Below are 26,613 nucleotides of genomic sequence, written 5' to 3'. Positions count from 1 at the left end.
AGATGTTTTCTAAAGTAATGGTTTTCTAAACAATCAAAATTCACAGCGTACATGTAAAATTAAAGTTAGCTGCAAGTCGTCATAACTCATCGAACCTTTAGTATAAACGCGCCCGATCTCACGTCGGTGATGCTGTACTGGGCAGAATTCACGGAAGATTCACGGTTTACCGATGAACCTCCGCAGCTTCGCCCAATCATCATCATTCACTCCGTGGATATGCTGTGATTTTTTTTATTTTACTCGGTGAACGCAAACTGCGTGGGCTCTTTTTGTGATGGCGTCAATAGCGACTGGGGTCGAAGCTGCCACAAACAAGAGTAACGCTTTCGTCGCGTGCCTTCAGAATTGCGTATACGCCATCCATTATTGTGCATTAGCGAGCCATGTTTATTCAGCACCAGATGTGGTGCTCAGCATTTTCGTTTCGATTCTGGGCGCGTAGCCGCGCGCGTGCCTTCAGAAGTGCGTGGACGCTACGATCGCGTCTGGCGACAATGGTTTCATCCACCGCGGATGCGGCACTCGGTAGCTTGTTTTAGATGTGAAGCATCTTATAGCGTATTCAATCCGGTGGTGGTGTGCGGCGTGACCACCCTTACTGCGCATGCGCAAACCTTCTGCACTTCCCCTCTCCACTCCCTTTCTCCCCTTTCCCTATCCACATCACCTCCTGCCTTCCCGTTCCCCCTCTCATTTCCCTTTCCCACCCCCTCTCCACTTCCCCTCCCCACTCCTCCTCTCTCCACCCCCTTTTCCCTCTCCCCTCCCCTTCCCTCTTTCCCCATCCCCCTCCGCCATCCCCCTTCCATTTCCCCTCCCCCTCTCCACTTCCCCTCTCCCCTTTCCCCCTCACCACTCCACCTCTGAAACGCGGGCTCTACATGACGAAACACTGCTTCGCATCACCTCATGGTCCCCTTTAGCGGGAGATGGTGTGATTTTTGACTTCGGGCAATGCGCACGCAATGTCACAAATCTCAAACGTGATGGAAGGTGTTGAATATGAAGAGCTTCAGCCGTGGTCCGCATGCTGGCACAAAACTCACTTCCTACATTGTGGTGGACGAATGATCAGTTGCCGGCAGGCACGTAGCCAGGATTTTTTTTCAGGGGCGGGGAGGGGGGGTTGCCAAGGCCGAATAGACCATTTTCAAGCAATCCCAGAACTCCCAGCGGGCGCGCGAAGCATTATGGGAAAAGTGTGCACGGCGAGCCCGCCGGCTGTTCCGTCGCTCGCTCTTCGTTGGTGCCGTGGGAGCACCAAACGAAAAAAAGTCACAGTTTCGCCGCAAGGCCGAAGCAATGAATGCGATAGCAAGGAACTAATGCTATACGAAGTGAGGCTCGCCAATGGATACTCTCAGTTTGAACATCGCTTTTGTTGCAAAGGCGGCCGAAGCAGCGAAGGAAACTAGCGTGCTTCAAGTGTCGAGCTGTGACACTTGATAGTTCGCGCTCATCTTCTGTTTGTTCGTTTAGCGGCGTCCCTTGAGATCGAGTGACTTTCGTTCGCTCGGTAACATGAGCGCGGACATCACGGTGAAAGCGTGAAACATACCTCTTCCCCTCACCACGAGAAAACCGCGCGAGCAGACAGCGGAAGGGCAAGCTTCTCCCATGCGCAAATATAAGAAGAAGCGAGCGAGCTCGCCGACGACTTTTAAATGCGCCCGTCGGGCTCCTAGCGCCATCTCGCTGGTAATGAAGGAACGCTTATTATCGCCTGCTGTCTCCGAGTCCGTCCAGCGCTAAAGGGTGTGTATATAACGCTCGCCGTTAGGTACGTGGAGGATCTGCGTTTCGTGGCGTAGTGGATAGCGCCGCTCGCTGCGGAACAAGAGGTCCCTGGTTCGATTCCGCGCTTCCGAAGCATTTTTCTGAATTATTGTTCTTTGGGCCTTATATATATATATATATATATATATATATATATATATATAAGGCCCTCCTCTCCGCCGAGCAATTGAACAGGAAATTGCGGAGGTCATGCCTGAGTACCACCCGCAACCTCCGGCTCCTGCGCCCCAGAGTTACGCTCAAGTTGTCGCCAGGACGCCCCAAGTAATTCCTGCGGCTGCCCCAATGAGTTACGCCGAAGCCGCCGCTAGACCTCCGTTCTTTGAGGCGGGTGTGCCGGCTACATATGCTGACGTCATCCCTCGGCCCCGACTGCAGCCCGCCATGCAGTCATTTCAGCAGCCGACCAGTCAATCGCGTCCTGCGACATGGGCGGGTCCTACCCCGACGAACCGATGGCGCACCCCCGACAACCGGCCCATCTGCTTTGCTTGCGGTTACGCCGGTCACGTGGCACGTTACTGTCAACGCGTGCAGCCGCCTCGAGTCGCGTCACCTGTCACCAGCCAGTCAAGCCGTGCATTCTACGACCCACCTCCACCTATGTCGCCGACGTCACGCCCACCTCCAGCTTCTCGCCGCTCTCCGTCTCCACGACGTCGATCACTGTCACCCATGCGGCCACGTTCGGTCGCACGAGAGCAGGAAAACTAGTCGTCGCAGTCCAGGAGGCAAGGGCTGCGACGCTATCGAACTGTGAAAGCCCTCAGCGAAGTCCATCGAATGTAATCGACGTGCTTGTGGACGGTGTTCGCGCATCGGCCCTTATCGATACTGGAGCCGCTGTATCCGTTATGGACGCAAAACTTTGCCGCTTACTTCGAAAAGTGATGACGCCACTTTCTGGGATGTCCCTCCGTACCGCAAGCTCCCAGAGTATTCATCCTACAGCAGTATGCACTGCTCGCGTCGTCATTCAAGACGTTCTGTACGACGTCGAGTTCATCGTAATTGCGGCATGCTCTCACGACGTCATCCTGGGATGGGATTTCCTCTCCCGCCACGACGCCGTAATTCGTTGCGCACAAGCCGAAATCGAACTCTCACCATTCTCACATTTGACGCCGACAGACAGTCCATCGGCAGTGAGCAAGATCCTCGTCAAAGACGATACGAAAGTGCCTCCAAACTCGTCAACGGCTGTGTCGGTCTACTGCGCCGGTCTCTCCGACACCATTGCACTCCTTTCGCCATCTGCCCGCGTCTGCACTAGGAAAGGGTTGCTGGTACCTTTCGCGACCGTGCGAGTCACTCAGGGCAGCACCGCTGTTTTTGTTACCAACCCATCCCCGTGCATTGTTACGTTGGTTCGAGGGGAATGTCTCGGCAAAGTGGAACCCGTTGAAGACGCACAAGTTCTGGACGCACCCGATGACTCGCACTGTACCAGTTCCCGCACCATCAGTGCTGTTTCCACGTCTGATTCGTCACCTACTGATGTATTTGGTCCCTCCATTGCTGACAACCTTACGTCGGTCCAGCGTTCGCAGATTCTGTGCTTGTTGGATGAATTTCGTCATTCTTTCGATGTCGGGCAACCATCCCTCGGCCGCACGTCCGCTGTTACGCATCGCATCGACACTGGCGCCCAACCACCACTGCGGCAACGTCCATATCGCGTGTCTCCCACAGAACGCCGGGTAATTAACGAGCAAGTGGACGATATGCTTCGACGCGATGTAATTCGGCCCTCCGACAGCCCATGGGCGTCTCCTGTTGTTCTCGTTGCGAAGAAGGACGGTTCTGTGCGGTTCTGTGTGGACTATCGACGCCTCAACAAGGTCACCCGCAAGGATGTTTATCCACTGCCGCGAATCGACGACGCGATTGACAGCCTCCAAGGAGCAGAATTCTTTTCATCTCTCGATTTGCGCTCCGGGTACTGGCAAGTACCCATGGCTGATGACGCTCGACCAAAGACAGCCTTTGTCACGCCCGACGGCTTGTACGAGTTCAACGTCATGCCGTTCGGTCTGCGTAATGCGCCCACGACCTTCGAGCGCATGATGGACACCGTTCTGCGTAACTTGAAATGGCACACGTGCCTGTGTTACCTGGACGACGTCGTCGTCTTCGCTCCGGACTTCTCCACGCACCTCCAACGTCTGCGGCACGTCTTGAGCCGTTTGAGCAACGCCGGCCTCCAACTGAATCTGAAGAAGTGCCGATTTGCGGCACGGCAGCTGACAATCCTCGGCTACGTCGTGTCCAAAGACGGAATCCTTCCCGATCCGGCCAAGCTTCGGGCCGTGGCCGAATTTCCCAAACCTACGTCCGTCAAAGAACTGCGCAGTTTCGTCGGACTGTGTTCATACTTTCGACGCTTCATACGTAACTTTGCCGCCATCATATCGCCGCTGACGAAGCTCCTTGGAAGTAACGGACCCCTAAATTCGTGGTCGTCCGAGTGTGACGACGCGTTCGCAAAGCTCCGTCGTTTGTTGACGTCTCCTCCCATACTACGCCACTACGACCCTACGGCCCCAACGGAGGTACACACGGACGCCAGCGGTGTAGGCCTCGGCGCTGTCCTTGCGCAACGCAAACCAGGGTTCCCCGAATATGTCGTGGCATACGCAAGCCGTACGCTTACCAGAGCCGAGACCAATTACTCAGTCACGGAAAAAGAGTGCCTGGCGATCATATGGGCCCTTACAAAGTTTCGACCTTATTTGTATGGTCGCCCATTTGATGTCGTCACCGACCATCATGCACTATGCTGGCTGTCGTCATTGAAGGATCCCTCAGGCCGTCTCGCCCGCTGGGCACTTCGCCTGCAGGATTATGACATCCGCGTGCTGTACCGCAACGGACGCCAGCATGCTGACGCCGACGCCCTCTCGCGCTCTCCCTTGCCTGACGACAATGCCCCCTGCTCAGTATCTCACATAGCTGTTGCTTCGATCAGCGTTCACACCATCGCTACCGAACAGCGCAAGGATAAATGGATCACCTCGCTGATCGACTTCCTCACTGATCCGACGGCAACACCATCCACTCGCACGTTCCGTCGTCAAGCCCACCATTTCGCCGTTCGTGACGACCTCCTGCACCGACGCAATTACAACGCCGACGGCCGCCAGTGGCTACTAGTGATACCCCGCAGTCTGCGTTCTGAAATATGCGAGGCCTTCCACTCTGACCCGCAATACGCGCACTCTGGGGTATCCAAAACTTACCACCGCATTCGACAACGATACTTCTGGCGTGGGATGTACCGCTACGTGCAGAAGTTCGTTCGCTCCTGCCTCGATTGCCAACGCCGAAAACCTGCAACGCACGTGTCGCCAGCAGGTCTACAACCATTACCTTGCCCTAACCGTCCATTCGGGCGCGTGGGCATCGATTTGTATGAACCACTTCCTCTGACTTCGGCTGGTAACCGCTGGGCCATCGTCGCTGTTGACCATCTAACGCGATACGCCGAAACCGCCGCCCTCCCAGCGGCTACAGCGCGCGATGTTGCCTCCTTCCTACTACACCGATTCATACTGCGTCACGGTCCACCCCAAGAGCTTCTCAGCGATCGAGGCCGTGTCTTCTTATCGGAAGTCGTGGAAGCCATTCTGAAAGAGTGCCATGCTGTTCACCGCAAAACTGCTGCTTACCACCCGCAGACGAATGGCCTAACCGAACGCTTTAACCGAACGCTCGGCGACATGCTGTCAATGTACGTCGCCGCCGATCATACCAATTGGGATGCCATTCTGCCCTTCGTCACCTACGCCTATAACACCGCCCCTCAGAGCACTACTGGTTTTTCGCCGTTCTTCTTACTGTACGGAAGGCACCCGTCGCACACCATCGACACGATACTTCCATACAAGCCGGATCCATCTGAGTGTGCGCCTATTTCTGACACAGCCAGGCTCGCTGAAGAGTGTCGCGAGCTTGCCAAGACATTTACGACGCAGGAACAAGAGCTGCAGAAGAGCATTCGCGATGACACCACTACTTCTGAACTCACGTTCCTCCCTGGAGCGCTCGTATGTCTCTCGGTCCCTACCACGGCAAGTGGCCTTTCTTCAAAACTGCTGCCGAAATACGAAGGCCCATACCGGGTCGTCGAGCGCACATCCCCGGTCAACAACTTGATCGAACCCATCGAACCAGCTTCGGACATGCGCCGTCGAGGGCGCGACATTGTCAACGTGGAGCGCCTCAAGGCCTACTATGACCCACTCATAGTGACGAGTTGTTAGGTCGCCGGACGGCTCCCTTTTCGTACCCGGGGTAATTGTAGAGAAGCCTTGGGACATGGTAATGGGTTACCCTCTCCAGCGCCTTCTAGTGGGTCGTCCTCTTTGGTTGCTTGAAGAAGAACGCCGCTCGCGCAGGGAGTTCGTGCCTTGCCGTGACTGTCGCCATTACTCATTGTCGTTGAGTGCTGTCTATTAAACACCTTAACAATATATACATACTTATACATTACGGTGCATGACGGCGGCGACGGCGACGGCAAAATCCAGCCGAGACTGTCCATATAATTACTATCGCAATAAAAACGCGTCACCGCTGGTTGACTATTATTATTCCTAAATACTACACATGTCCGAACGCACCTGCATGTATCTCTACGCATGAAATGCGAAAGGAATGATGCAGTCAGTGTAGGTATTACCGAGCGGATGTATACCGGATGTAGCAGTTAAGCGGCATGCGAGTTTTCACGTGCCGATACATGCCGTCGAAACGTGCTATCGTGAGCAATGTGAGCTGGAACACCGAATTCTTATTTATTCAAAGATTACTTGTTCACAAGCCGCTATGACAATTAATGGCATAGCGGCTCGTGATCGGGTTGAACCATACTGTAGAGAGGTGTTACAGTGTTCAGGTATACAGATGATTATTTGATTTTAATTGACAAGTCACGCGCTGTACAAAGAAGTGAACACATTCTAAACGTGTTTAAAGAAAAGGGGATGGGACTAGAATTCACTTGCGAGATGCCTTGCTCTGATAATTTGCAGTTTCTTGATACATGCTTTTAAGTTTCACTATGGAGCATATTTGCGGGCAATAGAGCCCGTGTTCAGCGAAATAGGCGTTTAATTTCGCGTCGGCGCATTCGAATATTGCTAAACGAGGAATTGTGATGTCATGATTACGCACGGCATTGGAAAAAACCTTGCGCACATAAGAGGAGCAGTAGTTTCCAGCTGCAAAGTGATCAAAGAAGCGGTACATCCTGTGTATCGTTGTATCGGTTTGCAAACATCTGTTCGCATGACAAAGAAAGATTAACACGGACGCCCTCCATCCGTAATTAATGAAGAAACTATAAATATTGCAGTTATTCCACATATGTATAATAAGTCGCATGGCCTGAAGAACGTAGGGAAGCGATGTGGGGGTGAAGGCTGTGTATGCCGCACTAAATAAGATTAGTCGCATTAAGGTCGCAGGGGTCTGCGGTGGGCAAAGAAAAATGCGGTCAGAGGCATGCCAATTGTTGTGCAAATTGTGTAGGAGTTAGCCGCAAATTTCTCTTTCTTGTGTCTACATGTAGATCGGCCAGACTGGTCATATTAATACGCGCCTCAGCGAGCATCGAAATTCAGTGAATGGAGCCGTCTAATCTCGTATCGCTATGTCGGTCATGAAAATGTTATCCCATCTTCGAAAGCACAGTAATTTTGTACCATCAACCTAATCAGACAATGCGAGAAATTTCGGAGGCATATCATGCCACAAATAACGGCACACTTTGTGTCAGTCAACCTTCTCAGTCGTTACATGACAAGGAATTCGACCTTATTAATCGACTGTAAACATGCTTCTTGGTTGTTTGACTTTTTTGTGCCTCTTCATGACACGCGCGACGCAGTCCCATTATTGTATATATGTTTTTTTTCACGCGTGCAACAAACTTTCAGTTGTGTGTGAGCGCTGGTTTGTGCATTTTCTTCCTTGTACTGCTCCTTTCTTTTTTCGCTCTAAGTATTATTCCAACTTGTAGTTATAGCACCAACGGAGGTTAGCATGTACTTATCGCTCGTTACATATAGAGTGCGAGCGACGCATTAAATGTATCTCATTTCCCCAAATGCCGACTGCACTTTCGAGTGTACTCTTTAAATATCAGAACCCCACACTGTACTCGTCGACAGTGTCGACGAACGTTGATTCCAAATGCATCCACGAATCATAGACCGCTCCTGCAATTCATAAGCAACCGAGATGTATTTTTTTTTTCATTTATGCCGTAAGGCGCACTGGGCCCAAAAATTAAATAAATAAAAGGTGACGCTTCTGCGTCGCTCAACTAGTCCAACAGTGGGACAGATGGAAATCATCGAGAGGCCGTCGCAGCTAAAGACTGAAGTTCGTGATTGAATTGCGCAGTAACATGTTGCACCTTGCCAAATTCATTGTGTCTAAGAAGTCCTGGCACGCCGCAAGCAGAAAGCTACAGCGCGAGGCCCGTGCGCTCGTCGCGGCGGCTGCGGCGGCGTACACACATTTCCCATGAGTGCTTGCGCGCCCGTTGGTGGCGCTCGTGTGCTTGAAAATGGTCTATTGTTCGAAAGAAAATCTTTTCATGGCCAAAAGAAAAAAAAATTGGGGGACCCTTAAGCTTCGCCTTTAAGAGTTGAACGCAATAGCGAAGTCGGGCCCCTAGTGCGCACTTCAACCACTAAGTGCATACTTATTCATTTCCATTGTTACACACACGCGCGCGCGCGCGAATGGTACAGGTTTTTGATCGAAAGCAAGAGTCGCATGGCCTCCAAGATACACGCCGCGCTCTCGCCATCTCGGAGGCCATGAAGAGTCTCACAATGCCTCACAGATGGCAGCACATTATCCAGCGTTTGCTGTTTGCTTGTTGATATGTTTTCCGCTAGATGGACATAGTTGTCCATTTTTAGAGCTGTTGGAAAGTTCGTGTGTGTTTTTAGCGGCCTTTTTCGACATAGTTTGATGGCCTCCCAAATGCGCCTAAAAATCGCCGAATGGGCTGGTTTTCGTCGTGGCACCTGTCGAACAAAATGCGTTAAGGAGACTCCTTCCACTACATGGCATTTATGTAGTGTTTTTTTTTTTTCTGAAGCAGCTGCAAGTAACATCGTGGCTTTGTGGTAGGACACCTGCTTGCCATTCGAATGGCTCGGGTACGATCCTCAATGGGACCGAAATTTTTATTCTTTATTTTATTTGCTTCTTTCTTGATTTTTCGCTCACGGTCGATTTTTCGCTCACAACCAACGGTGCCGACGCCGACGGCGGAATTTCTGCGACACGAGCTCTCTAAAGGCGCATTCACACTTGAGAAGCGAAGAGAAAGCGAAAGCGCCAGAGCGGCCGGAAAACCGTTTTCGCGCGCGTCGGAAATGTTCACATTTGTTCTGCCTCTCCAGCATGCTGTCGCCGCCGCCGCCGCCTTCGCCACTTCGAGAATTCATTCTCTTTTCCCCGTTTCCTGAGCATTTAATTTCGTACCGAATTCAAATTGAGCATGCAAAACACGGAAAATAAATAGCTTTCACCTTTTCAAACCGCCGTTTCGGGAGATACACCAGCAGAAACTACATAAGCGGACACGGCAGCAGTGGCTGCGGCGGCGGATTCACCCGGCTTTGCAAGAAGCGAGACACGTTGGGGCACGCCGACTCGCTACTGCTACACCTTTTTCTACTTCCAGTGTTCTTGTCAATCGTAATCCAAACCAGGTTCTCGAGGAACGCGTCCTTGTCGAGGCTGTGAGTCTTGTCGTGCTGGACGGGTAGTTTGCAAATGCGCCGATGTGAGCCACCGCCGACGCCTTGGCCGCCATGTTGAATTTGCGGTCTGTTGTTTACGTCACGTGATTTGAGCTAGCGCAGCCAAAGTACGGCTTCCCGTGAAGCGGAAAGGCGATCCGCTTTCGCGTGGCGGAAAAATCGGTCTCGGACCGATTTTTTCGCGTCCGCCTCGCGGCGTGGTTTTCCGGCCGCTTAGGCGGCGAAGCGAGTGAATTTCCGGTGAGTTTTGCCGCTTTCGCCCCCATCGAGGCCAAGTGTGAACGCGCCATGACGCTATCGCGTTAATAGTTGCCGAGAATATTGAAGGCTGGACGCATTTAGAGGGGGGGGGGGTTGGCCCTGACCCTCCCCCTCTTGCCTATGGGCCTGGTGGCCAGCCATATTTCCGGAGGAAAGGTTATCGTCACGCGCGTTGAGGTGGCGGTACGTAATAATGTTCAGAACACGTTTGAGCTTGTGGGACAGCAGTTTGAGCCGTTCTCGCAATGAGAACAAAGTCGCGAATGACGAAACTTGCGGCCTTCACACTGCTTTTACGCGAAATAAGTACCGGATTTACGTACTCATTGATAAATTGAAAATGCATTGACGTAATAGGAACTTCTTTATGGTTTTGTTGACGCTTTCGATAATTCAACATACTGTTTATGCGGACATTCGAATTAAGAAGCTTTTACTGCTACAGCTTTCGCCTTCGCTTTCTTAGAGAGTTCTAAGCATCCCCCTTAATATTCTTTCTTCATTTCGATGGCGCTAAAAATAAATAAATAAATAAAAGAACTGGCGCCTTCTTCACACAAAGGGATCTTTCGATAGCCGCGCATTTTTCACCGCGGCTACGACTGATGACCGCGCTGCCGTGAGCCATGACATGCGACGACGACGCTTCTCTCGTCGTAGGCCTATCTTCAATCCTTTGCCAGTCGCTCAGCCGCTGCTGGGCACGTCGGTAAAGGGCCAACCGCATGCACGCGACTTACGAGCGACGGCGATGAGCGACAGCGACAGATGGGCTCCATGGCGCTGTCGCGTCGCGACGGTAGCACCCACATGTTCGCGACAAAGTGTCACGATTGCTCGATTGAAAACTATTGCGTGCACGCAGCTGAATTGCGATAAACAATTACAGAGTAGATGATTGACAACATGGCGAATGCATTATTGTCTTGTGTGAGATAAGGAAGCCATACAAGCGTTTCGTGACTCTCTATTTTCGCAATCTTATGTTTAATCGCGACTGTAGTCTCTGTTGTGATCTCGAGGGGGCGCCAGGAAGCGTACGCTACCTAGGCTAATAAGTCGCACTTCGTAGACTGCGGTGTGTTAGGGTTAGTCCACGCGGCGAATCCCTACAACGTTTCCTCTTGCTGTCGTGCAACGTTTAGAACAGCAGCAACGCCTCACATCGCTGCCTCGCAAGGAGAAGGGCCACCTCAATGACGACGATGTTCACATTGCAGCAAGCTACGAACAATGCAGCAAGCTACCACCTAAACATCAAAACGAACTGTCGATCAAAATTAACGACAAAATGCGGCCGCTGCCTCGCTCTCCGCATGAGATGGGGCTGTAAAGAAGGTAGCCTATAATTTCCATTCCTTGAAGTACGCGCCGGTTAGAGGCATCAAGAGCAAATTGCAACCGAAGCCATGGTCGGGGATGCTGCCACGTTGCCGGAAATCGTCATGCTCACTTCCTGGCGACAAGCGATTTTTTCTGGTTTTCCAGAAACCTGCGACGCGACAAGCGACGGCGATGGATGGCCCTCCGCGACAGATTATCATGTCGCTCGTCGATGTCGCTCGTCGCCGTCGCTCGAAAATCGCGTGTATGCGGTTGGGCCTTAACTTCTACACGTTGGGATTACCTCGACTTCTGTGCTCGTCGGTCCAGCTGCCGCAAAAATGCATACACGCCGAAGAATTCAGTGCGAGCTTGCCAGCAACGGAGGAAGCCGGTGAAAACCTCCCGGCGAACGAAAAAAAGTTTGCTAAGCATCGATATTACGACGTGCTACTGCTGCGAGGCTTCCTGGAAAAATCTACGCAGCTTTATTTCGTTCATTCCGAATAGGAAAGAGCGAGTGAGTATGACCCCACGTTTCTGACGCCATCTTTTCTCTCCTCGTGCGCATAGGTTGACGCTGTGTAAATTCTGTCGAACGTTTTTAAGGTAGGTCGCCACCTTCGAGAAAAAATTTTACAGTTGCAGTCCAAAACTTATAATTATCATTTTGGGTTGTAGGACTGATGTAAATTTAAACTTTATAATGATGAAACTGCTAAAAATGTGAAAAACTAAAGTCATAAAAATCAAAGTGTGCCAAAATATGCATGTTGCGCCAACAGCCATAGCTCAAAATGGCTGGTGCGATTAAAACGCAACTTGGAAGGTACGTAGTAAGGACACTTGGCAGGTATGTAGTGCGAACACGATCAACCCATCTCTAAGCTAAGGCGCGTTATCGTAAAAAGACTGAAAAAGTTTATATTTGTCAGCTTTGTTTTGCACATAATTGGCCACAGTACAAAAAGTTACCGCTCGCTTTCAATAGTTATGCTTGAATGCACAGCTCAACCTATAAAGAAATAGTACGCAAAATTGTATGTGAAGATCTTTTTCAGAAGGAAAGTTATCACCGTTTTCCTAAGTGTAGGATGCAAAAAATGATGTTTTGAGAAAAATGGCTTTAAAGATTTGAATTGAATGTCCATATAATAAAGAAACATTCATTATCTCTGAAATTCTCTAGGTTCATAGCTGGAGACCTCTTCTGAAGCGGCGCATTCTCCTTTTGAGCGAGCTGAACCACATATATTTTTAAGAGCGAAGATCCTTATTGGCCGCGAGATCGAGCGGAGTCGCCGCCTGGCGGCTACTGGCTGAAGCGCGCCTAGTGTGGATTGCTCCCTGTGTCGTCTGCTAGCCACGTCGTGTTTGCATGTGCGCGTACGTCATGCACGTTTGCAATGGCCGGTTTGTTCTTTTATGTTAGCGCCAGCTTAACTGCTTGTACCTATACCTAACATGGTGTACAGAAGCAAATGGGCTTGCTCGGCTGCATACGCATTGTAATAAGATCAGTGAATGCGACTTTCGAGAGGGCTGTGTATTGGTGTCGTACCCTTCGTTTGCCAGAATCATTTCAGTGTTGGTGCCGCTTTCTGGTTCAAGCACATCGTAAAGTGCGCTTGGCATAGTCCCAAACATGAGGAGCAATAAATAATGTGTGAATGCAACGTTTTACCGACTCGGTGGTAAACAAAAACGAGGCTCTAGGCCATGCACTTTCGCGTTGTTGTTAGGTGTATAGCTGCGGCACTGTAGTTCATCGGTTACGCGTTGAGCATTTGTTGTGCTTAAGATGTCCTTTTAGCGTACGGTCGTGGTCCCACTACAGAGAAATATTTCTATAAAGTGAAGTCTGACACTTCAGTACTCAAACTCTCCCCTAAAAAGAAAGAAAAAACAGACGAATGGAATGACACGGCAGTGATAAAACAGAGTAGCCGTGCGCAATTTTAACTTGGGGCGAAGTTTATGCAGGACCACCCGTGTGCTTAGATTTGGGTACGATTTGACGAACCCAGACGTTTAAAATGAATCCCGACGGCGTGCCTTACATTTATGTCGCATAATTTCACGCAAAACCTCATCATTTTTTACATTATCTTAAGCGTTTGTGTGTAGTTATAATTCATGGAAGACAGTTGACATTATTAGTCTAAAAAAAAAGAAAAATTTACTCCATAAAATAACCGGGCCTTTGTTGCATCACTGTCGTGCACGTAATCAATCGATGAAAGCTCCGTGCTAAAATTATACCTTTTTATTCTGTTACTGGAGCAAGAACAAGTACGTGCGCGTTGAACGTCTCCTTGGCGCTAAAGTGCTGTCGGTCACGTAGCTCTCCTGAATATAATAATAATAATAAGGCTTTATTTCTTCTGTAACGTTACGGAAAGGTGGCAAGAGCAAAAGGCGCCAAGGCCTGACAGAGGCTCCTGCTCCGTTCACGAATTTGGCTGCAGCGAACAGATTATTTGTACAATAAAGACATCTGGTACATTACCATATTACAATATAACAAAATATAACAGCAAATGACACGAAGCAATAACACATTTGTAGAAGTTGAACACATTGCCCGATTCAGTTATACATCACTAACATCAGTAGCATTCCAGTAAAACATACTTTGAGATAATTAGTGGAATTAGAAGGAAGTTATCTATATTCAATTTTGTTTTCAATTAGCAATGATTTAAACGAACTCTTAGGAAGTGTATTGAAATCAGTAAATTCTGGACGATTTAGCAATGCCGGGATTTGATAACCAATGTGCTGTTTATAAACTTATTAACTGTCCTACATTTCATGGAGAACTGAGCAATAAAAAAATGCGTATGCGTATTCGCGCGAACAGTGCTGCTGAACTCAGTGCACAGGATTATGGTCTGGCATACAAATGAACAAGAAGTAAACACTTAAGTAGTTCAGTCGTGTTACAGCAGTGCGTAGTACACAGAACACAAGTCCAACACGCAGAGAAAACAGTAAAAAACGTCCTGAAGTGCGTAAGCGCAGACTGTCATCCAGGGCGAGCATCCCTTTCATCGGCAGATTCCGCTTCTCTCACTAGTAATAATAACGTTGGATCATCTTCGTGCATCGATTCAACAATGAAGAGCGCATATATTACCAGTAAGCTGCAGTCAACGCATTTTATTCGCCGATAATCGGCTCAAACCGCTCACAACGAAGCACCGCTGTGTGCATTTGTATACGCGCCCCCGACCGCCTATCCACACTAACGCGGCGACAGTGCTGCCACCTACAAGTCGATCTCGCGGCCAATAGCATCACCTGGTCACTTGTCGCGCTGTCCGGCGTCCCCCCGCCGTCGCTTCTCCCGTATCATTCAATAGCTGGCGCTGCCCCATATATATAGAAAAATAAAATAAAATAAAGAAATAAAAAATAAAAATTAAAAAAAGTTAAAATAATAATATTAAAAAGCAAAGTAAATACAAAATAAAAAGAAGAAAAAAAGGGAAAATAATCAAAGCGGCGTATCGCTTCGATTACTGCTGGGCGAAACCACATAACATTTCACGGTGTAATCATGATTGCTTGAGGAGCTTCGCCCAAGCTCTTCATCATTCACCCGTGGATATGCTGTGAATTCTTTTTCTAGCTCGTTTTGTGTCTCCAGCTAACTCTCATCTATGGGCGCCACAGGAGGTCCACGCTTGATATATTGATTACATAACTTGCGTTGATGCTTCTCTTTCGTCCTATGCTTTGCCATATTTCATGGAGCACTATAACTTATTCCATGAAAGGCCAGAACTGAGTCCAAGAGCTCGAAGTGGTGTACGAAAAAGCACCCACAGCGAGCGAAAACGCGCGCAACTTAAAGGGACACTAAAGGCAAATAATAAGTCAGCGTTGATTGTTGGAATAGCCGTCCAGAAACCTCGTAGTGCTACTTTTGTGCCACGGAAGTGCTTATTTTGAAATAAAATCACGTTTTGGTGGTCCGCATCGCGTTAGCGCACTTCAAAGCACCCGCCTGAAAGCAGTATTTCGCATGTCACTGTTGCCGTGCCCAACGTTGCCCGCCTTTACTGCGCGGCGGCGTGTACTGGCGGCGTGCACCATTCGGGCAACCGGCAACATCACATGCATGGGGTATTTTGTCGAACTTTCTGTCAGAGCGTCTTTCACGAGCGTGCAAAACACACGCGGCAGTACGCGATACCGAAACTACCACTGAGACGCGACCGCGTGAGCGAAGCAGGGCGCCGGGCGAAGGGCAGCTCGGCGAAAACGGAACCGTTGAAGCACGCGCGCCGTTCCCCATGGCAACGCCAAAGAGGTTCTTTTCTCCATGAATCAAACAGAAACGAACAAACAGCATTTTATTACGTCTCTTGATGCACGAAAGGTACTTTTTTTATTACTGCTAGTTTGATTACTTGTGATTATTTGTACGCCGACTCTCATACGTCATCAGGATCATTTTGAAAATTTGCCGCTCGTGGCGCTCATCGTGTGATACATTTAGTTTAATTTCTCGGTAAGTAGGGCAGTGCTGTTGATAATATTGCCGTTTTAGACGTTGTCATACATTGAGCTTTCACTATGACATAAATTGGTATTTGCGTTTAGTGTCCCTTTAACTCTTTCTCTTGCTTTCGACGCCCGCTTGAGCTCATTTAACGTTTCGTTATTCGCTGTTCTTGGAAAAACTTTCTGTGTTTGCCATATATGCTACGGATTCTTGGGTCAGTCGCCCTGTACGCGCTTAAAGACGAAAAGAACAGTTGCGCGCGAAAATACGTGTTACCGAGTATATATTGAGTTGCTTTATCTTATTACTCCTGAGCCTCGTGGAATTGTTAGAACGAATGCTTAGCCAAGTAGTCTCCCAATAGAGATAGAAAAAACGGCGCTAGAAGACGGAGAACAACGCGTGTTCTGTGCGCCTTTGGTTGTGTTCCGTATTATTATCGTTATTTTCGTTTTTGGCGTTGTCTTGCTTACCCTCGGTTGGCTTGGTCAAGCTACTCTTATTTGGTCCCTAGTGTACACATATCGACAGAAGTGACCTATACGCCTCGTTCAGTAGCGTAACCAAACATTTTCTAGGTGCGTGGCACTTTAGAGGTTCCGGTTGTCTTCCGTCCACCGTCGCATGTAGCATGGTCACGCAGTGGTCGATACAGGCCCGATACAAAGCCTAACAATGCTAAACGCGAGTGCGAAATAAACTAAAAAATCTAGAATATTATAAAAAAACAGGAATATCCACTTATTATTCGCAATTATTTACCTGAACTCGCTAAAAAGGCTTCTGAAACATCCGCCTGACAACCGCGCCGCGCGAGACTGGGAGGCACCGCCTCGACAAGCGCGCGATGGCCGAAGGAATTGCTGGGTTGCCCGTTCTACGCACTTCCCCCGTTTCGCAATAGTGGAGCTGCATTAAGCGCAGTATTTAGAACTACATCAACACCTAGACGACAACGTCATTAGCGCAGAACACCCCCCATTAGCGGTGGGGGGTGTTCAACCATGACGTATGTATCTTCGCGTGTGTGTGTAGGTGTGCCTGTATGCAAAAGTGGACATGCAACATTGAAAAGTTTTGGTAGGGGAGGGGGGCGGGGTTGAACACCACCCGCCAACACCCCTGGTTCGTCTGGCAGCCGTACGTCGCAATCATTCACTTCCCGCCTACAACAGGCCGTAGGCCCGCGTTCGTTTGCAAGCGCTGTTTGTGGTTCTTGCGATATTGTGCGTTCGTCTCACCTCGCGTTTGCGAGGTGCTGGTGAAATCTTTATTACAGAAAAGAGAGCGTATAAGCCCACGAAGGGTCCCGGCAGACTGGGCGACATCTTCAGTCCCGGACGTCATAGGACGATACTGCTGCTTTACCTCGCAATGAGGGCTACTTGGGCCCCGAGGTCAGGCTAGCAAAGTAGGGTCGCACCCCAGTACAGTACGTAGGGTAGGGGATATGAGGAGGGGATGTCTTTTGTTCATCCGGCAGGCCGACACCATGTGAAATATATCGGCTGTCTCTCCACACTCAAAAAATTGTAGAAAAAGTATTTCCAATGTACTGTAGGAGATCACAGGGATGTAGAAGGGCTCCGAAAGTTCCCGAGCCCTTTAATGTTTGAGCTTCAAGATATTGACAGTTTCACTGAAAAAGCAAGGCTGATCCCTCTGTCATAGGAATCGGTATAACACGAAAGTGAAACGTGTCTTCACAGACGTAGTTGAGCGTTTGTTGTGCATTCTTTCGCCCCAAGCGCGAAGGAATGAATGCTACAGCATCAAATTTTAATGTTACGCGAAGAACGGCAAGCCGCTCGAAACTTGCAATGCGCTGCTCAAGTAGAAAGGACGCGCGGAACTAACATACACATGATGAGCGCGAACTGTCACAGTTGTAACTTATTTCTGTTTGAGCAGCGCGCTCCCTTCACAAAAGCGGCCGCCGCAGTGAGCGAGGTGACCTTCGCGCTCTCATTGGAAACTTGCAGGCAGAGCTCAAGACGTACAGACCACCGAGATCACGAGATAAGCGCCCACACGAGCGACCACGCCATGTCGAGGCGCGCGCTAATCCGCGTGGGGGACGACTTTTAAAGCGCGCTCTACGAGCCCTTCGCGCCATCTCGCTAGTTATAACGAAAACACACTGTACAGCCGATCTCTGAGTACCGCCACCGGCAAATGGTCTACATAAATAGCTTGCCGTTAGCATAGCAGAGAACATGCCGTCTGTGGCGGAGTCGTTTCGCGCTCCGCGGTGGCGGCCGAGAGGTCGTAAGTTCGACTACCGGTGACGGAACTTTTTCTTCTCGTTTTTTTCTTTGCCATATGGTAGTATTTATATTTGACAATGTCATATCCGTGACGGAAATGCGTCAGTAGAGCCGTGGTGGACCCCGGCATAAAACACTTTCATGTTAAAAAAAAATGTTTCACTCGTATGACCTGCAGTGAGCTGAAATATGTGAGGTTGGAGACAGCGCAGATCGGAGCACCGATGGCTGCGATCGGCGCTAACACTCCTAGGTTTAAATACACATATATACCACACAAAATGGACGGGAGAATGACCGCCGCCGTAGCTCAGTGGTAGAGCATCGGACGCGCTATTCGAAGATCGCATGCTCGGTCTGTGCCGGCGGCAAGTTATCTTTTCGTACAGTTTCTTCACTTTTGTACCCTAATTACATACTACCAATAGCACCTCCTATAGTTCTTTCCTTGGCATGATTTTCTATTAGTTTTCATTAATATTGTGTCTTTGCAAAAAAAAGCAGAACACCTTAAAGGGACACTAAAGAGCAAAACGATTTTTCTCATATTAGTAAAGTACTCTTTCACGAGACCAAGAACACCACGCTTGCTGCGAGAAGACGCTTAGTAAGCGAAGAAACGCAATAAAACAAAATGTGTGTGGCGACGCCACCTTGAAGTTTCCGCACCATTCGCCGTGATGTCACGTTTTTACGGTGCGCACTAGGGCAAACGTAGAGCTTAATCGGTAAAAATCAAGTAGTGTCATCTGATGGGGCGATAGACTTAATATACCAAGTCTGGGGTAATTTTGTTGAGCCAATGGCGCCGAAATACGATAAATACACTTTGAAATTCGTGACGTCACGTAGGGAGATTTCGGCGCCAAATTTAAAAATGAAACTTTGAACTTGATTTTCACCTCTATTATTAAACCTGTGATGGCGAAATTAACGACATTAGAGTTCTCAGAGCACAATTTATCGATGTAAACCGATTCATTGTTTCTTTTTAGTGTCCCTTTGGTAATCCGGTGGTAGTGTCCCTTGGTAGTCACACTACCACCGGATTGAACTCCGCTATAAGATGCTTCACATCTAAAAATGTGGACACCACATATGAAAGAGTAGACTCGAAATAAAAGGCATATTTTATTGTCTCAGAATACAGGTCCGATATGTTACAAACTACCGAATTCAGCAACGTTGATTATTATTGTTCCTCAGATACTTTCTGTGCATCTTGCAATGACATCTGACATTCGCTAGGAACGTCTCGACAAGAAAAAATTGCGCGTAGACACTAAAACGAAAATATATAGTCATGCCGAATGACTTGCATACTTATTGCGCACGTGTGCTGTGATATGAGATTTGATACAGTGGCAACTCCTGAATCCAATTCATACATGCACGAAGCATCTGCCTGCTGGCTGGGGCTAATCTGCTAGCTAAAGAGTATTTATGGCTGCCTACATATTCAGGGTGGATGATATATGCACTTAAAATGTATTGATGGGCTAGTTGGTGAGCCATGATTTTCGAATAGGCAGCGCACAAAAGGGCAACGAACACGTACACAAAAACCACGCGCTTCCGAATAGTACTGCAACGGTCTCAAAACATTCTCTAGTTGAAGCTGCAGTGATTGCGGAATTGAAGCATACTTTGTCATCAATTGTACTGCTACAGAACTGACACTCAATCTTAGCTACTAGCTGAGTGAATACGCTTATGACACGAAAGAGTCCCTCGTAGGGCAAATCTCTTCCCGCATATGTCACACACATGAGGTCGCTCGCCAGTGTGGGTTACAAGATGCTTATTCAGCGTACTTCTGTCCGCGAATGCAGCAGGACAGAGATGGCAGAGACACGGCTTCTCGCCCGTATGCGTACGGGTGTGCGTTGCTAGTGCTTGCTTAGAACTGAAATTGCGGCTACAGGACTGACATTTAAACTTCTTTAGCCCCGAGTGACTAAGCTTATGACGCGAAAGGTTTCCCCTCGCAGTAAATGTCTTCCCACACACATCGCACCTGTGTGGTCGCTCACCGGTGTGAGTCAGGACGTGTTCCTTCAGGGTACTCCTGTCCGCGAATGCAGCGGGACACAGGTGGCACAGGCACGGCTTCTCGCCCGTATGCCTGCGGGTGTGCCTGGTTAGTCCTTGTTTCAAATTAAACGCGCGGCCACAGAAGTGACACCTGAACTTCCTTACACCTGAGTGAGTGAGCTTATGCTGCGAAAGGTTGCAGCTCGATCTGAAACTCTTCCCACACAGGTCGCACGTGTACGGTCGCTCGCCGGTGTGGTTTATAACGTGTGTTTTCAGCGTATTCAAGCGAGCAAACGTAGCGGGACACAGGTGGCAGACGTAGGGCTTCTCGTCAGTGTGCGTACGGGCGTGGCGCTGAAGGTAGTCTCTCCGGGAAAAATTTTGTCCGCACACGTGGCAGGCGACCGTCTTCTTCCCCGAATGAGTCAGTCCGTGGGAAGCGAGGTGTGATTTCCTGGCGAATCTCCTTCCGCAGACGTTGCATTCGTGCGGTCTTTCGCCGGTGTGGGTCAACATGTGCCTCTTCCGACTCTCACTGCTGGTGAATGTGGCCGGGCACGACGAGCATTCGAAGGGCCTCTCTCCCGTGTGCGTGCGATTGTGGATCACCAGATTCCTCTTTTGCGCGTATTTCCTACCGCACACGTTGCAGGCGTACCGTTTTTCGCGTGCGTGAGCGAACATGTGTGTTCGCAGATGCGACCTGCGCTTGAAGGCCTTGTTACAAACGCCGCACTGCAACGACCTCCTGGCCGCACGCTTCCCATCTGTTTCTGGTTGGGAAACACTGACCTCGTCACGGGACCTGCGATTAAACGATTTTTTTTCATTCACATGATGTTACAGCGCTTTGGCACACAAATAAGACACCGGCTACTTAGCTCTCAAACTGATCGAGCGTACAAGATAACAAGTAAACACACCGTTAAGGAGGTGTTTAATAGACGGCACTCAACGGCAATGTGTAATGGCGACAGTCACGGCAAGGGAGGAACTCCCTGCGCGAGAGGAGTCCTCTCACAACCAAAGAGGACGACCCACTACGAGGCGCTGGAGAGGGCAACCCATTACTTTGATCAAGGCTTCTCTACAATTACCCCGGGTACGAAGAGGGAGCCGCCCGACGACCTAACAGCTAGTCACTATGAGCGCGTCATTATAGGCCTTGAGGCGCTCCACGTTGTCAATGTCGTGCCCTCGATGGCGCATGTCTGAAGATGGTTCGATGGGTTCGATCACGTAGCTGACCGCGGATGTGCGCTCGACGACACGGTAGGGGCCTTCGTATTTGGCAGAAGTTTTGACGAGAGCCACTTGCAGTGGTAGGGACGGAGAGCCATACGAGCGCTCCAGGAAGGAACATGGGCGCAGAAGTTGTGGTGCCATCACGAATGCTCTTCTGCCGCTCTTGTTCATGCGTCGTAAAGGTCTTGGCAAGCTCGCGCCACTCTTCAGCAAGCCTGGCTGTGTCAGAAATAGGCGCACACTCCGATGGATCCGGCTTGTATGGAAGTATCGCGTCGATGTTATGCGACGGGTGCCTTCCGTAGAGTAAGAAGAAGGGTGAAAAACCAGTGGTGCTCTGAGGGGCGGTGTTAAGGGCGTAGGTGGCGAAGGGCAGAATGACAACCCAATTTGTGTGATCGGCGGCGACGTACATTGAGAGTTGTCGCCGATAGTGCGGTTAAAGCGTTCGGTTAGGCCATGCGGCTGCGGGTGGTAAGCAGTAGTTTTGCGGTGAACAGCATTACACTCTTTGAGAATGGCTTCGGCGACTTCGAACAGGAAGACACGGCCTCGATCGCTGAGAAGCTCCTGGGGTGGACCGTGACGCAGCATGAATCGGTGTAGCAGGAAGGAGGCAACATCGCGCGCTGTAGCCGCTGGGAGGACGGCGGTTTCGGCGTATCGCGTTAGATGGTCAACGGCGACGATGGCCCAACGGTTACCAGCCGACGTCAGATGAAGTGGTCCATACAAAAAGATGCCCACGCGCCCACGCGCCCAAACGGACGGTTAGGGCAAGGTAATGGTTGTAGACCGGCTGGCGACACGTGCGTTGAAAGTTTTTGGCGTTGGCAATCGAGGCAGGAGCGAACAAACTTCTGCACGCGGCGGTACATCCCTCGCCAGAAGTATCGTTGTCGAATGCGGTGGTAAGTTTTGGATACCCCAGAGTGCGCGCATTGCGGATGAGAGTAGAAGGTCTCACATATTTCAGAACGCAGACTGCGGGGTATCACTAGTAGCCACTGGTGGCCGTCGGCGTTGTAATTGCGTTGGTGCAGTAGGTCGTCACGAATAGCAAAATGGTGGGCTTGACGACGCAACGCGCGAGTGGACGGTTTCGCCGACGGATCAGTGAGCAGGTCGATCAGCGAGGCGATCCATTTATCCATGCGCTCTTCGGTAGCGATGGTGTGAACGTCAATGGAGGAAGCAGCAATGAAAGATACTGAGCCGGGGGCATTGTCGTCAGCAAGGGGGAGCGCGAGAGGGTGTCAGCATATGTAGCCGGCACACCCGCTTCAAAGAACGGGGGTCTAGCGGCGGCTTCGGCGTAACTCATTGGGGCAGCAGCAGGAGTTACTTGGGGCGTCCTGGCGTAACTCCGGGGCGCATGAGCCGGAGGTTGCGGGTGGTACTCAGGCATGACCTCCGCAATTTCCTGCTCAATCGCTCGGCGGAGAGGACGAGGAAGGGTGGTCGACGACTGTTAAACGTGCGGCGGGTGGGCAAAGGCGAGGAGGGAGAACTGGCGTGCAATGTCCTCGCGCACGAATGACGACTTCTGCCAGCAACACGGCCTGGTCAGATATTACACAGATTTAGTTGGGCGTCCGCAGCAACGTACGGACGTAGCCTGCCAGCCATTTCCTATGGCAGGCTGCGTCCGTACGTTGCTGCGGACGCTCAACTAAATCTGTCCATTGCCGCCAAGCCAGCAAGCTCTGCGTCGCGTGATGGGGAGCGACGGGTCATCGAACGCTGCCGGCGGAGCTCCTCCTAGCTCTGGCACAGCGTTATGACCTCGGCCACTGTGCCACGGTTTTTGGCGAGCGGCTTGGTGAAGGCATCGTCGTCAATGCCTTTCATTACGTTCCGGATCTTGTCAGACTCAGGCATGGTTCCGTTGGCCTTCTTACACAAGTCGAGGACGTCTTCGATATAACTTGTGAAAGATTCACCGGCCTCCTGAGATCGTTCACGTAAGCGCTGTTCGGCTTACAGCTTACGAACTGCTGGGCAGCCAAAAACGCTGATGACGGCGGTCGTCAAATCGGACCAAGTCGCAAAATCAGACGCGTGGTAGTTGTACCGCAAGTGTGCTACGCCGGCGAGGTAGAATACCAAGTTGCTTAACTAGCCTTGTTCGTCCCATTTGTTGGGGATGCTGACGCGCTCGTAAATTACGAGCCAGTCCTCCACGTCGGTGCTATCGGCGCAAGTGAAGATAGGTGGATCGCATATACGGGGGACACCGGGACATGTGCTCGTTGCGAGAGGAGGCGTTTGCTGGGCGGCGTCTTGAGACATGGTAGATGGCAGGGTACGGGATCGAAGCTCCAGGGGCATTGCATGGGAGTAGAGCACTCTCCACCAAATTTTTAAGGTGTTTAATAGACGGCACTCAACGACAATGTGCAATGGCGACAGTCCCGGCAAGGCATGAACTCCCTGCGCGAGCGGCGTCTTTCGCAACAACCAAAGAGGACGACCCACTAGGAGGCGCTGGAGAGGGCAACCCATTACTATGTTCTAAGGCTTCTCTACAATACAAACAGTAGGGTATAGAGAAGATAAAACACACAACTGCTTATAATATGATAACTGTTGGGGTTTTACGTCCCAACCCTACGATATGATTACGAGACGCCGCAGTGCAGTATTGCGAAAATTTTTACCACCTGGTGCTCTCAACATTGGCGTAAATCTAAGCACATGGGAGTATTTCATGTCCTGGAAAGTGCGGCCGCCGAGGCCGTGATTCGATCCTGCGACCTCCGGGTCAGCAGTAGACCACCATAACCACTAGACTACAGCGGCGGGTGAAAAATACATACATGTAAAATAACAGCACGATAACGTAAAGGAAAATGTCCGAAATACAATTACTAAAGTTCCTAATAACGTCTCTGGTCATCGTGGAGCTCAATCTTCGTAACTGGCACACATAGCAATCAACACATCACGACTAAAACAGAGATTAAATAAGGAGGACATACATACAGTACGTGTCCTTAAAGTATTAGGAGCATAAATGCCTCAATGATGGCCACCAATGCCGCTGTCTCCAAGAAAGCGTTTCAATGTTTTTAAGGCTTACCTAAGGCTGCAGTCGGCCATGGGCCCAGAAATTACTGAAAGGTCTGCAGTCTAATGCCATTAGTTCTTATTTATACACTGGGAATTATAAGCACATCTTAGAAAGAAAGGAGGGTAATTTTTTTGAGGGGCTCGCTCCTTTGCAAGACACAGCCAAATAAATCCAACAAATAATTAGGCAGAAGAAAGCGTGGGGGACATTAATTGATGTGTTTAATTGTGGTGTAGTAATTATGGTATAATTGAACATGAATTAAAGTATCGGTGAAGTTCCTTACGTTGTAGCTGCACTGGTAGCGTATCGGACACGTAGCTCGAAGTTTAGAAGTTCGGATGCCACTGACAGAAAGAGTGATTTTTCGTCGACTTTAATTCCTTTCAAGTTACGTCATAATTACTACACCACAGTTAAAGGCAGCAATTAATAACCCCTTTGCTTTGTTAATTTGGGAGAGTTATCCTAGAAATGATGAGCACTCTGCATCTCGCTTATAAAAACAACCACGAGAGCACCAGAGACATACAGCTATTTTCACCTGCCTTACTAGCTCTCTAAATGCGATGAATGAGGCCACTGTATTTTAGAGTAAGCAAAAGCAAACTCTTGCGCGATGTGCTCTCCTGCAAGAATGATCACCATCAAAATTAACGCATAGACTCGCATAGGAGGCCTACCTTCAAGTGGCATACCGAAACTGAAAAAGAGGCAACATAATGCAACAAAGAGCAAGAATCGAGCGAAAATATATCGAACCGATGCATGCTGTGTGATAAAAGGACGTATTGTAAATGCCTGCCAAGTATCCACATGCTGCAACCTGCGAAATTCCAGTGATTTTTACAGGTTTAAAAAGGTAGATCAAACACTATGTAAAGTGTAAACGAAAATACAAGCGGCCCGTTCTGCAAAATACTAGCGGCCCGTGTACTGTGCGATGTCAGTGCACGGTAAAGAATTCCGGATGGTCGAAATTTCCGGAGCCCTACACTACGGCATGCATCATAATCGAATGGCGCCTTTGGCACGTAAGATCCCCAGATATTATTAAGAGATGACTCTATGCTGGAATGTGCTGGGCAACTGAGCTTAAGTCGTAGTAAGAGCGACAGCCAAGACAAGTGACCGATTGTGCAATACGCTTGAATTCACAGTGGTGTAGAAAAAATTGTGCTCGCTTTTGTGATGGCGGTGCGCAGTTACGGACACACGTAGACAATGGCGCATTTTAGAAATTTGGTCTAGAAGCAATAGAACATATTTTATTAGATTACCAGGCATTCAGAGATGAAAGAACTTGTCTCGAAAGTAGAATAGGCTTGACTTCCCAAGCACCGCTAGATCTCGGGAATATACTCGGACCTACGTCTTCTCCTTCTCAGCAACGTAAAATTTTAAAAATTCTGTTCCGATTCCTTGAGGACATTCACCGAATTGATAAACTGTCATTTAACTTACATCAGCATCATTACGTTGTGACATGTACATACCACGATCATATTATCTTCTTTTTTTCTCCTTCTCCTTTTCTACCCTCCTCCTCCTAGGGCCTTTTTGCTCTCACTCCCCTCCCCTATACAGAATAGCATGTAGGCGCCTTTAGGTACGCTGGCAGAATTCTCTGTTTTTCATTAAAGAGCTGTCTCTCTCTCTCTCTCTCTCTCTCTGGTCTAGATAAGACAAAGCTGCCCGGCAGCATGTAAAGGGAGCACTTCGTCCAAATTACGAAAAAGGTGAGCCCCTTACCCGAGGCTATACGGTACAACCCGTGTTAGCCTTATAAGGTCAGCTTGGGGAGGCATACAAAATGTCCACGTCTGAAGTGTCGCAGCAGACTGTCAAAACTGACGCTACGTTTCATTCCGGTGCCGCAAGGACAGGACCGGGATATTATCACTTCAGAGATGTAATACAGACACCAAGATCCTGTGATGAAATGTTTGCAGGAATTCTCACAGGATATATGGTGCTTTGGCATTGACAGTGTTGAAATAAATCAATAAGTGATAATTTTTAAATCGGGCATTGAATTTTACGTAATGTGAAATTATTCATTTTCCATTTTTCTTGTTAATACAAAGCATAGGTGTGCAAAAACGTAGAACAATGGAAAACATACCCAGAATAGAACAGCAATATGTAGACAGATGCCAATATCAATTTAAATCAGCCGCACACCAAATTTCGTACAACATTTCAGTAACGCATGACGCCCACAGATTACTAACCGTTTGTCCGGTGTCAATGCGTCGGGACCTTGCCCTCTACTCGCACCGCCTCTTCCTTCAGAGCGAGGGACAG

General features: G+C 49.4%; 1 protein-coding gene across 1 annotated transcript in view; it reads right to left on the bottom strand.

Annotated features, from left to right (window-relative positions):
* The window catches only part of LOC119398760 (zinc finger protein 436-like), a 48,948-nt gene extending 24,613 nt beyond the window's left edge, over positions 1-24,335 (bottom strand). The window contains exons 1-2 of the mRNA XM_037665578.1: positions 24,316-24,335; positions 20,284-20,793 (exon numbers count right to left, since the gene is read on the bottom strand). Coding sequence (XP_037521506.1) covers positions 20,284-20,793; positions 24,316-24,335 — 530 coding nt within the window. The remainder of the gene's footprint in view (positions 1-20,283; positions 20,794-24,315) is intronic.
* Positions 24,336-26,613: the final 2,278 nt, after the last annotated feature.

Source organism: Rhipicephalus sanguineus, chromosome 7 (genome assembly GCF_013339695.2).
Source record: "Rhipicephalus sanguineus isolate Rsan-2018 chromosome 7, BIME_Rsan_1.4, whole genome shotgun sequence".
Taxonomy (NCBI): domain Eukaryota; kingdom Metazoa; phylum Arthropoda; class Arachnida; order Ixodida; family Ixodidae; genus Rhipicephalus; species Rhipicephalus sanguineus.
Note: the sequence above shows the minus strand (reverse complement) of the source record. Positions and strands in the feature narration are given on the sequence as shown.